The 13,563-nt window shown below is 38.9% G+C and overlaps 1 protein-coding gene across 3 annotated transcripts in view; it reads left to right on the top strand.

Moving 5' to 3' along the window:
* LOC146624788 (glutamate receptor 1-like) overlaps positions 1-13,563 on the top strand; it is a 109,150-nt gene that overhangs the window by 90,325 nt on the left and 5,262 nt on the right. For 2 of the 3 annotated variants that reach the window (XM_085364739.1, XM_085364740.1), the window contains 2 exons: positions 6,770-6,884; positions 11,858-11,992. In XM_085364739.1, the coding sequence (XP_085220865.1) occupies positions 6,770-6,884; positions 11,858-11,992 (250 nt within the window). Of the gene's footprint in view, positions 1-6,769; positions 6,885-11,857; positions 11,993-13,563 lie in introns of those variants that run through there. The other variant, XM_085364741.1, reaches the window with a different exon arrangement.

Raw genomic sequence — 13,563 nt, forward strand, 5'->3', positions numbered from 1 at the left:
CACTTCGATGAACCTCATTCATGTTTATTTATCAGATATGGCAGTTTGCTGACGATCACTGAAGTAAATAAGGATTATTCTGGAACTGAAGTCTCATATTGAACTATGAACAGTTTAAAGTTTTGCATTTGGTTTGGATTGTCTCTCCCTTACAAACCAGTATTCTTACACTTAAAAGTTTTCCATGACGTCCACTAGAAAGCAAGATCCTTGCATGATGTAAGTCGTATTATTCCTGTAAGACTGTAGAGTTCCCATGCTTGAAAAATAGGCCTGTGTATAAGAGTAGAAAAGTGCTATTAAAGAATTACTCCATTTACTCTTTAGCATCATGCAGGGAGTCACATACATTCTAGTCTCTGACGTTTGTCACCCCCACTAGCATCCGTCCTGCTAAAGGGTGGAATTCCTGTGTATCAAGGGCATTGCTCCCATTACAGTGTGTGAGGCGTATCACTCCTGTTGCAGACCAGTATTTCTGAGCATGAAGAGCCATACTCACATCAGACATGGCTGCTCCTAGAGCTGGCCTTCCTCACTTTCATTACAGACTGTCAGGAGTGTCACTTCCACTGCAAAGCATGATGTAAGGTGTAGCAATCAGGGAGGACATCATCACTCCTGTCAGAGAGTGGTCTTTGTAGGCTTGAGGTTTGTCAGTCCTGCAGATAAGCATAATTCCTGTAGATGAAGAGCATCACATCTATTAGAAATTAGGGCTGTGGTGATTCTTCTGTTCTGGGCAATGGGATTCCCATCCATAAGGAGCATCACTGCCTAATTTTGTGATAGAAATCAAAATATTCCCTCCCCCAGTGATCTGGGTCCCAGATGTGAGGTTTTATCACTCCTGTATTACAGTGAGATTACTGTTGCTAGAGAGCAGAGTCCCAGATGTGTTTTGTGTAATTCCCATAGGAGAGCTGGGTCCCCAGGCACAAGGAGTATCACTGAAAGAGACCCAAGTGACGTGTGCTGTTTGAACTGCAAGATGGTGTCACTACTGTAGGACAGCAGGGCTACAGCTGTGAGGCTGATTGGAGTAAAGAATACATAAATACATAAATAGGAAAACAAGCAATACTCTTGAACAAATGAGCCCAACCTGACATGTAAAATTTTAATGAATTTTTTCCCATATAAATGTTACATTTGATAACAGATGAGTTGCTGGTTTAGAGCCATTTAAGGTGAATTGAAAAACATGGCTTTTGTCCACAGAAGAGGAAAACAAAACAGAAATTGAGCTGAAAAATATAACCTGAGGTGGAGTTGGTGAGTTTTAATTATACCTGACAGCAGCATAAAGTCACGTACTTCCTTTTTCTTTGTTTCATACATGAATGAACTCAGTCCATGTTTTTATCAGATGTTCAGTGAAAGAACATCTTGTTCTCATTCTCTCTGCTTCATGTCAGCAATTTACGGCCAACCCAGAGTCAGAGAAAGGCAGACGAACTAGAAGAACAAAGACTGCACCATGTGGAATGTGATATTTTTTTCCCTTTGAGTTTTGAATCTATTTAATCCCTGAAAATAATCTGTGTGTATGATCCGACTCAATCAATCGATGGATCAATAAATCACTTTGAAATGCAGCTTGCATAGAGAAGGTGGTATGTATTTACCTCTGCTCCCTGCTGTAGATGCAGGAAGCACCAAATCAACATTTTTTTTTTAAAAATATAAAGGGTTGAGTTTTTGTCATCAGTTGCTTAGCAACACAGTTGTGTTAAACCCATTGAATGCTGAGCATATTGTATAATCAACTTTACACATCAAAAAGATGAGCTCTTGAGTTCTCTGTGAGCAGTCTCTCTCTCTCTCTCTGGGTTGACCGGCTCTTAGTACGAACAGATGACAATAAAAAAATCATCAGTCGACTTCATTCAATCTGCTTTCTGCTCATCATCCTTCTGCTGTTTCCCAGCCACTGTTTCTGAGCCTTAACCATGACTGTGTTTCTGCAAGATTTGTTCCAAATGACATTCTCACAGTTTTCACAGAATCTGGTTGATAGGATTCAAACAAATGGTAGTTTTTTGTGCCAAAATGGTGATTTTCTACAATAAAGTGCCACGGGGATGATGGGTTTTTGTAGGCTGACTTGGAAGTGAGCGTCACCCTGATTCCTTTGCTAAAAAGCAAAACAGATTTTGATTTTTGAGTTAGACTATTAAATAAGCTCTGTGGGAAATAAAAGTTTTGGATACTTACACATTTTGGTGGGCATAATGAGGTCCATAGGCTTCAAAGACTTAAAGTAAAACCTTCAAAATTTATGAAATGAATATTTACTTATGTACTTGATGTTATAGAACAAAACATAAAAATCTCTGAAGTTCATATCAACCACAGTCCCATTTAAAAATCCTGCTGACTGCGACAAGGGAATTGGAAGTGCACAAATACTAACTCATTTCTGGATTGTAGGACTGGCTTCTTTGATATCCCAACTGAGATAATCCTGAACAATTAGGAATACCACCAATCTGACCAAACATAGCTGTGTGTAGACATGAAATGTAATTTAGCAGGAATCTTCTCAGTGTGAACTCAAGCATCACTTCTGTGAACAGTTACGCTGGGTTCAGACTTTTTGATTTTGTTCTGACCACATCAGAATAAAAGATAAACTTTGTTCTGGCCACTGGGAATGATGAGACCATACCAAATAGAGAGGTTAAAACCTCGAAAAAATACATACATTTTCCTGAAAACATTTGAGGGGAGGAGTAAATATGTATTCATTTAGATAGTCCACAGCTAGTTTTCAGCTTTGCACAGCTAGCTCCACAAGTCATTAATTAGCAGAATGGGTAGCTCCTGTGGACACACGCCATTACTCAAGACATACAGCTATCAGCACTTCCTTCCATTATGCACGCCTTGAAAGTAAGGTAGCATTCATGATCCGGAAACAATGTTTAGTCTGTTTCAGTCATGAAAAGCAACGATTTTTCAAAATAAAAAACTAGTATTCTCTAGTCTGAACCCAGCGTAAGTGATTCTCCTGATATGTCAAATTTGTAAAATTACTATTTTCAGCATCTGATTCACAAACATTTTTAATCTGAATTTAATCGGAGTTTTTTCACACTGAATTTATACAGATCTTTTTTTAAATTAAATTATGCACTTTAGAACAAAACTCTTCTGCTGCTTTCACACTCATCACATCATCTGTTATTGACATTTCAAACTGAATTACTGCTGCTCATTGATCATTTTATTGATTTACCATGTACCGTTCAACATCATCTGCTGCCTTCTGCCACACTATAGTTTTGATCATTTATGGTATGTAAAGGGGAACAACAAGGACATGTACAATGTCACAAAATTTATATTTAAAAGACATTTACCCTTTAATTTGAACTGATTTACACCTGAATACTTGACTGGTGTTCCGCCTTTATTTATCAGGTATTGACTAGAAGTAAATGCAAGTGGCGCTTTGCTGCACAGTAGTAAAATGGAATCATTTTCTGTTTTTTCGACCCAGACAATATTAAAGTGCAGTTTACCTTTCCTTTGGTTTTGAGAAACTTGTCATTCTGCTACAACTAATGGCTGAGTTTAACACAATCCACTGAAGCAATTGTTGAATGAGTGAATCAAGCCAGCCATTTACAAGTCAGAGCCAAGAATGAGCTATAGACAATGCAAATTAAACCGAGAAGCTGATGCCATATTGGCATCGGCGTGGTGCCATTGTTTCATAAAATAATGAATGCAGTGATTAGCCTTGTTTTGGAGGATTGGGATCCAACCAGTGAGACCATTGTCAACATATGCTACCACTGAAAAGATGCTCACAAACAGGAATTTTTACCAGTTTTACTTATAATTAGAGACAGAAATTAAAGTGTTTGTCAAACATTTACTATTGATTGTTATTTACTTTAAAAGTCTAAATGATTCTTGTATTATAGACCACCGCACTGATATTCCATTCAGTATTGCATACTTATTTATGACATTTAATTCAATTCAGTTTTATTTATACAGCACCAAATCACAACTACAGTGCCCTCAAGGCGCTTTGTAATAATAATAATAATAATAATAATGGATTGCATTTATATAGCGCTTTTCAAGGAACCCAAAGCACTTTTACAATTCCACTATTCATTCACTCTCACATTCACACACTGGTGGAGGCAGCTACAGTTGTAGCCACAGCTGCCCTTTATATTGTAAGATGGACCCTACAATAATACATACAGAGAAAAACCTAACAATCATATGACCCCCTATGAGCGAGCACTTTGGCGACAGTGGGAAGGAAAAACTCCCTTTTAACAGGAAGAAACCTCCAGCAGAACCAGGCTCAGGGAGGGGCGGGGCCATCTACTGTGACCGGTTGTGGTGAGAGAAGGAAAACAGGATAAAAACATGCTGTGGAAGAGAGACAGAGGTTATTAACTAATTACATTTAAATGGGCATCACACCTTTAATTGAGTTTGACAACGGTGTTTCTCCATTTAAAGACCACAGTGTTCGGAGATTCAAAAGAGACTGCATGAGTCCTGTAAAGTAGACAGACAGACAGTCACTAGTGTGCATTACCTGAAGATTTTCCCAGTTCAGAAAATTTGATTTAAAAAAAATGATGGCATTTTTCTCTAACTGTAAGTATTTGGTCTACTTGCATTGTAATGTTCACAATGCAGGAGGAAGATGCAGGAAAACAGCATGTTTCAAGGTCTGGGCTGAATAGCAGTGAATCTGTTGTTTTTATGTACCATTCATTAATAATATCATGCCTGTCATAGGTACACATGTGTATTAATGTTGCTATCTTCACTGTGGCAGTCGTCTGTTCATTAACACCAGGTTCCCTTTTATCCCTTATTGTTACTATCATCCCCGTAGAAACCCTGTTAACTTGGCAGTGTTAAAACTGAACGAGCAGGGCCTGTTGGACAAATTGAAAAACAGATGGTGGTATGACAAGGGAGAGTGCGGCACCGGGGGAGGGGACTCCAAGGTCAGATCACCGTAACCCCAACGGGTAACGACAGGCAATGGCACACCAGGGTAACCGGCAATAACCCAGAATTCGCTACCTAACTAAAACACTCCGGATGGCACCAATGAAATGCTACAGGAACCTTCTATTTGGTGTCTTTCTCAGAAAATTATTACAGATAAGTAGGAGGTGATAGAGCCATCAAAACTGTGACCTTCTTTGTCAAAGACATTTTTGAATTCTTACTTTCTGATCGATGGGGTATTTTACAAAAGAAAATCTTTCATTACTAAAAGACTAACATCCACCTTACTTTCAGTACTTTTTAGTACTTTTAGTCGTGTAGAAGGAAGATGGTGATTTTCTCCAGGTTTACACAGTGACAGAAAGGTTTTCGACCCTGGACTTGAACAAAAGAAGTGACTTGGGCAACCAGAGACTGGACCAGTGACCAGCCTTGAGAAACAATGAACCCAGCCACTTTATAGGTGAATGGGGCTTTAGAACCCTTTGGGAAACTCAGGTTGTCTACCTGCATTTATACCAGAGGAACCAGCAAAACTTGATTTACATATTTAAAGTCTAGGAGTTGATTGCTTAAATACTGTAGTCTTTCATAGTACTATAGGACATTTATCTGTAAATTTATTTACAAAAGTAAAAGATTGGTGAAATACGTCCCAACCGTCTGTCTTAGGTGTTTCAAGTCTAATATGGATAAGAACAATATTTCAGAGATAGGTAGGTGGACTGTTTTACCTATATAAATATACAGCCTGACACTAAAACCAACTTTTGTGGTTCTACCTCTGGTTGCTGTGACATGTCATATGGGCAGAAGGTTGTCTGTGGCGTCAGGCAGTATATAATTAGAGTACTCAAAAGTTGCAAGGTGCGACTTCCCCAGATTCAACATGTTTATATGCCTGGTTTAGATGCTGGATTGAGTTGGGATCTAGACTTGCCTAGACAATGTCTGTCTGGGTTTCTTAAGGCTTTCTAGAGTTGTTTTTGTAGTGTGGCAGTACAGGTTGTCGGGCTGATGAAAGCAGAGGAAAGCCATTCTAGGACCCGGGGTTTCCTGGAACAACACTGAATTGTAAGACAATAAATGCCTTTTAGTGACCAAAGGTTCAAAGGTTGTGGCTGATTGGTTCAGCATACAAATCTAGTCTGTTCATGGAGTTGAAGAAAATAAATCCTGGCTAACTAGCAATGAATTGATAAGTACTAAACCTACTTAATAAAATACCCCTTCAGTCAGTTTTGTCAGTTCAATTTTATTCCAGAAAAAGTTAGCTGTTCAGCCTTCCTTGCCTAGAGACTACAGTTTATAGTATGCAGTCTGTTTTTTTAGACAGCTTATGACGCATTCTTGCTCAGAAAACCCAAAGTTCCCGGAGTGTTTTCAGCCCTTGCCGGTTACCCAAAGTGATATAGTAATACACATCTCGCACGTAGGGAGTCAGGCTAAACCAAGCTAGATGGAGTATTAATGCATATCACTTTGATGCTGACATTTTCCAGAGTTTTCCGTGTGATTGTGCCTGTTTTTGTTTGTTTGTTTGTTTTTCTTTCTGCTGTTTTTGAGGTGTTTTCTGTAGTGTTCCACAGCTACTGTACTGCTAAAGTCACTTTTGCTAAAAACGTTGCTGCCACCACCACTGCTACTGCTGTAGCTATCGCAGCCCTGTTGCTGTGCAGCTGAACAATAACATAAGATAACATGGAGGTGCATAATGTTATTTATGTTATTTCCAATTCCCCTCCCTTCCTCTTATGGTTCTTTGAAGAATCCCAGTAAACCTAGCAGTACTGAAGCTCAATGAACAAGCCGTCTTAGACAAGTTGAAAAACAGGTGGTGGTATGACAAGGGGGAGTGTGGACACAAGGACTCCGGCAGAAAGGTCAGTTCTTGAGGCCTGGTCCCAAGGTCATGTGTTGGTTAACCCCCTACACCACCCCACCCAATCCCCTCCCCCTTCCCTTATTAGTTTCTGAAACTCCAGCAGCTACACTGTAAAAACAAAAAAGTTGAGCTAATTCATATTTTTGATCCTTTATTCCACATTTTTATTGACTGGTATGCTTTGAGCTAAAAGTTACCTGGAAGAAAGTGTTTTTATAAGTGAAGGCACCGCTAATAGTCTGCAGCTAAATAGAAAGCAAATGTTTGTTTATTGTCCTGCATTAAAATGTATTTTTTAGTTTTAAAGTCAGTTTAAATTCAAAATATGAATCCTGTAAAAATTCTGTTTACATTTAGGGAGATAAACAGATATCAGTAAGACAAAACCAATAACAGAGCATGTTACTACTTTCTGGGGACCAACACTGTCCCTTGGCCTTGAGCAGTAATATAGCATGACCTTTACACTTTATACATACTACATCACAGTGACTGAATTCGTTTAGGTAACCTGGGGTGAGGATCCTGCATGAGGAAGAAAATACATTTTTAAAATGAAAGTTCTTAAACATCTCTTAACCTGTAGATAACTTCTTCAAAACTCAAATAGATACCAGCAGATGAATGTGAACAATCAGCAGCAAGCTTTCTCGTGCCTGATTGTACTTGTTTGTGGTTAGAATAATGCAGCTAAAACATCTTTGTGAAGAGCAAAAAAGAAAAGCACCTGTCAAAACGAACTCTTAAAACCTTTGCTAGCATTTGACAATAATTTAACCTTTTAAGTCTCGTTTACATTGGTACCGACTTGGATCAACTCGCCACGACTCGACTCAGATCGACTGGTTTTCCATTACGATCCAGTACTACTTGATGTGTGTGGTTGTCACCATAGCAATGCATCCACGTGTCCCATTATGTAATTAATGTGCGACATGAGCGCTACAACAAAGGTGTATGTTAAGGCAAAAATATACCTGCTGTGCTGTGCCTCTTCGTCAGACTCGGGGACCACAGGGTTGTTTCTTGTAGCCGTTTCATTCGTTGCCAGCTCTTATAAATGGGGGCTTTGATTTTCCTGAACAAGACACTCTCATAAGTCACTGAGTGACACTACTGACCAGCCAATTGGTGGAATACAGTCTAACAAAGTCACATTTTAGTACCTCCTTGGATCCCTTGGAACCCTGGCCAAGCAGGGTTCCAAGGGATCCTGGTACCAGGTACTCTCACTATGACCTAATGGAAAACCCTGAAAACCATGGCGAACTGTGATGACTCGATCCGAGTAGGTCCTAATGGAAAGGTTACTGTATTAGATCTTCCAATAAAACTACACTTGTAAACAATGACCAGTGGACACAACAGGAAACGTGTTTTCAGTAGAGTAAATGTTTTAATGAGATTTAAGGTGCTCATTGGGTATATTTTGTTACCCCTTCACAAAGACTGTTTGTCTCAAGTCCTTAAAGTAAGGCCTCAGTAATACAGGCCAAGGGACCTGCCCTGGAAAACCTTGTTTGACAGCGAAAAATATGTATTTTCCAATGATTTGGCAAGTAGTGCTGTAGTTTTCTAACTGTTCCTGGGTGAAATCATTCACAAAGATGGTGCTGCCAACAAAAGTTGTGCCAACACATTTCAAAAGGCACATATTTCACACTGAACAGAAACAGCTTCTGTTTGTTTCCCAACAAATTCATACAATCTATGTGTGATTACAGCAACCTGCAAGTGGCTAAAGCATTTGCAACAAAGTTTTTGGCGCATCACTGTAGACCTATTTGAAACCAAACCAGTGACTGCCAGCAACTACTCACCAACTGGTTGAGGAATAATGGTATGTCCTGTGACTGAAGCCTCAGAAGGTTAAACATGAACGGTCTCTTCTCACCTATAAGTATGAAAGCAGGTCGCAAAGTGACAAACTTTTCATTCAAGGTCATAAAGTCATTTTTTAATTGATTATTTTTTTTGGTTTATTGAGGATTTTTGTTTTTGCTTTTACAGTGTATCACTGCTACTCAGTTGACCATTCTGAAGAACTGAAAGATAAACATATTAAAACATGAAAACATTTTAATATCCTGATGGCATGTGTAAACCCCACAACTCCAATTTGTACTCCTGACTTAAACTGAGAGGCCGCTGAAATGTGCTGAGTATTTTTTATGAACTTCTTTCCTACCAAACGTGATTCAAGCTCGAAGACAAATTTATGCAAATTGGGAGGCAAACGAGCGGGGCTTCAGCCATTTCTGACAAAGCAGACATTTTTTGGAGATAAGGGGTTTTCATGAGTCCAGATCAGTGGAAATCCATCAGATTTCTTCAGAGGCTTTTCTCTGCTCAGCCTTCCTTCTGTTCTCCAGAATATTTGGTGGTCAGCACAGTTCAATGGAAGCAGCCGCAGACAGACAGACGAGTGACTCTGCTGAAAAATGTGACCTTTTACATCACTTTTAATCGCACATCCAACTGCCTTTGGGTGCCACTTTTACATGTGTATTTTTAGTCTCTGCTCGTGGCTGTACAGTGTCACAGAGTTTTGAAAAAGACACTTTGTCTGCTAAAAAAGAAAGAAGAAGCCGTCAAACAGACATAATCAGGCCCGGAAGATAAGCTCCAGATTAAAGCAGGTTTGCGTTCCCTTCACACAGGTCAGATGTAAAATGTCAGATTTTTATAAATGCAGATATATTTGCCTGTTTCTTCCTCTCTCGCTCTTTGAGTCTCTCTCTCTCTCTCTCTCTCTCTCTCTCTCTCTCTCTCTCTCTCTCTCTCTCTGTTTATGGCTGCTGACCAACTTTGATTAAATTGAAGCAAATGACCACAGCTTTGCCCCCACCCATCCTCCCTCCTCCCCTTTCCTTCCCACACACAAATGCTGATGTTTTTGTCTCCAATCTGTCATGTACCTCCTGCTTCTTCTGAACTCGCTGAGTAACAGACCGTGACTAACAAATGGTGGAAAAACGTTCATCAATCTGTTGAGAAAAGACACTTTTAATGTCAGACTGAAAGTGCAGCACTGAGAGTCATGCCGATGATTGGTGTATTTCCACCTTCCCTTTGGATTAGTTTAGTGTAGAGAGAACTTTCCATAACAAAAATATACAGAGATGATAAGATGTGTCCACTAATAGAGATTCATTTACTAAAATTGATCTTTGTCATCTCTTTATTGAAGCCATTCATATCAGAGGCTGTATTCAGAAGGCTTTCGCATTATGTAAAAAAACCCAAAATGCCCTCAAGTTTTCAAAATGTTTAATGTGACATGATTAATTCTGGAGTTTATCTACATTTTGTTTACACGTTGTCAGTAATGGCAGTGATCATGCTTCACAGCTCACTGAGCTCAGCTGCTGAGTTTTTTCAGTAACATATTATACTACTATACTTTAACACCACTACATAGGACAACTGATTATGTACAAGTCTCACGGACAAAGAAAAGTCCCTATAAAGGCTGTTGATCTTATTGATGCAGTCTGTAAAACACTTGTAAATACAAGGGTGATGGCAGGGACAACTTTAAAAATGACCCGTGACTGTTTATTCCCAGAAACAATTCTTAAAAGAAAATTTAACCTACCTGGTATCTAATCAGTGTATTTGGTTAAAAGATCTCTGTTAACAAGCTGATTTCTACTATCATTCACATGATCTCTTAGCTAACTGGTTAACAACTATAAAGCATCAATGAACTATACTATTGCATCAGATGTTACACACAAATTCAGATGACTTTGTTTTTAAGAAGTCTGACTTTTTTAGTGTCTTTTGGTGGGATTTCCCAGAAGCTGATTGGTTGAGGTTAACATGACAGTGTGGAGAGGAAATCCCACTGATAGGCTCACACCACTTCCTACTGTTGAAGGGAGGCCCCGCCCACTATTTCCTCCTTTCTTTTTTTCTAACAGGCTGCATGCTATTGGATGAAAAAGCTAAGTCACACCCACCAAAAACCAAGCGATGCATGTGAGGAAAGAACGTGCAAAATTCAAGAGCTCGCCAACTGAGTCTGTTTTTTAAAAGATTGTGATATAAAGCTATTTTTCATAAATGACACATTTCTATGACCGTGAAGACCAGCACAGATATAATGAACCTCTGAATTGAAGTATAAGACCTTTTTGTTAAGAATTTCAAGATAATTTTTTTTCCTCATTTTGTTTGCATTTTCGTGCATGAAGCTGCATGTGACCGATCAATAGATGTGGAGGTTCAAAGGCTATGATTGAGGCAACGGAGGGTCATTCTTTTCATGAGGAGATGAACATTAGCAGGGTCTTTGCCCTGTTCAGTAGGGTCAGATACATTTGGACTTTTAAATACATTTATATATCAGATAATATTGGGCTAAAGACTAGATGGTTGAATTGGACTCTTGGAGTGACAAACTCTCATTTTAATTAGTTTTAATGTTTGTTATTTGTTAACATTTGTTAGCATTTATTAACTATTTTAACTGTTTCCTTATTGTGATTAGCTGGGAAAAAGTGATGATTTTTTACAAAGAGGAGTTTGTTCATATCTCAAAATAGACTCTGATGTACAAAAACATCAAAGCACAATTAAAACTTACTTTCCTGGCAGGTGTCACCGATTAGGTTTTATGTTTTGAATGGAAACTACAAACTTATCAGTTAGGCAGTAAATTTCAAATTTCAAATTTGAGTGGATGTCGCCCAAAAGTAATTTCATATTAAATTCCATAATTCAGGGGATCTCAGACATTCTCTGAGGGGATTTATATTTCCATTTGTCAGAATATCACAGCCTTTGAACGCTGCATAATGGTCTTCCTAGTTAGAAACTTGTATTTAGCTTTGGGATTTTAGACCATTTTAAACTTTCTAAAAATAATTTTGTCCTTTTGCTTACAGTTGGATTCAAACCATAGTGATGTCATGCCTCTGTGCACCATGATTCGGTGTCTCTAACCTCACTTCTCTGTGCTGATAGGACAAAACTAGCGCGCTCAGTCTGAGCAATGTAGCTGGAGTTTTCTACATCCTGATTGGTGGGCTGGGCCTGGCCATGCTGGTGGCTCTGGTCGAGTTCTGCTACAAGTCTCGGATTGAGTCAAGAAGGATGAAGGTGAGATCAGAGAAATGGTAAAATTGTAAAAACAAGTCTGCGATTTTTGCTTTTAAACGCTGAGCCTGAAATGTTTTAGCTGGATATTTCACATATCTGATGTTGCAGTAATTTTTTTAGCTTCTTTTGATCCAAATGAAGCACAAATGTCTATTACATAGCTGTCAGAAGTTGGGCTGTCCTGGCCAGCGTGAACATACAATATATTGCCAAAAGTATCAATCTGCAGTGCTCGTCTGCCTTCACTCACATATGAACTTTAGTGACATCCCACTTTTATTCATATGCTTAAAACTTTGCAGCTATAGAAGGCTTTCCAGAAAGTTTAGGAGTGTCTTTATGGAAATTTCTGATCATTCTCTAGTAGCACTTTGCCAGGTCAGGCACGGATGTTGGATGAGAAGGTCTGGCTCACAGTCTCTGCTCTAATTCAGTCCAAAGGTGTTCTGTCAGGTTGAGGTCAGGACTCTGTGCAGGCCAGTCAAGATTAACCACACCAAACTCACTCGTCCATGTCTTTACAGACCTCGTTTCTTGCACTTGTGCACTGATTTGTTAACAGTTACAGAGGTAGATGATCTGGAGGAGAGGTTGTTCTCCTCCAGATCATTTCTGAGCTTCAGCTTGAAATTTCTCTGTTGAATACAATCTGGTGGTTTAAACAGCTGCTGGTGATGTGATCTAAATGAGTAGCATGGTACATGAAACAAGTGTGATTAGCACTTGGGAGCAAACACATGTTGGAATTTTGCAGCCAGGATGGTGATGTGTACTCATTTACTTGTTTGTGTGCATCAATCAGGACTCTCGCAGGAGCATTTTGGAAGAGCCCGAGTCCACATAAAAATGCAGTAATTCATTCTGAGCATGATGAAAGCACGGATAACCTTCTCAAGGTTGTTTTTTGAAACAAAGCTGGCTCTGGCAACAGATTTGATTTGCAAATTTAAGTTAGGAAGAATAAAAAAATAACATAAAAGTTCTCACAGAAGCAACACCAACAACCAGAGATAGAGAGGAATATTAGTGAATGAAGGTGATGGAGACAGATGGGTAATATATGCTGAAGAACATACGTAAGGGCGAACTTAGTAGATATATCTGAATATTATCAGTGCACGGCTCATGTGTCTATATGGATCCGAGGGACAGAAAAAAGAATAGAACTCCAGTCAGGCCACCACAAATCAAAGGTGGTACTTAACAGGAAGAAAAGAGTATTTTAGCCATATATTTAGGGGAGTGCAACAGATTCAGGTTTGCTTTAGTCAAGTTTAGTTTCCACTGTTTCAGTTTGGTGTAGTACTTACTGGTTTCTGTGGTAGTTCAGTTTTCTGTCTATAGGCTTAATTATGATGGCTTCAGAATTTCTGAATAGATTTAAAAGATTTTAGAACTTTCAGTCATGAAAACATCCCAGTCTCAAATTTACAGACATTTCCTGTTTATTTTGTACTAGTTTTTTTTGTAGTAGTAGTACAGCATCTCTGTAGGTGATATATAACCTTCGTTCCAGCTAAGTGGGTGTTTTAAGCCTGGTCAAATAGATAAACATAATTTTAGTGCATGTT

This window comes from Diplotaxodon limnothrissa, linkage group LG10, assembly GCF_057381915.1.
Source record: "Diplotaxodon limnothrissa isolate DT_005_m linkage group LG10, D_limnothrissa_male_GT1.1, whole genome shotgun sequence".
Lineage (NCBI taxonomy): Eukaryota > Metazoa > Chordata > Actinopteri > Cichliformes > Cichlidae > Diplotaxodon > Diplotaxodon limnothrissa.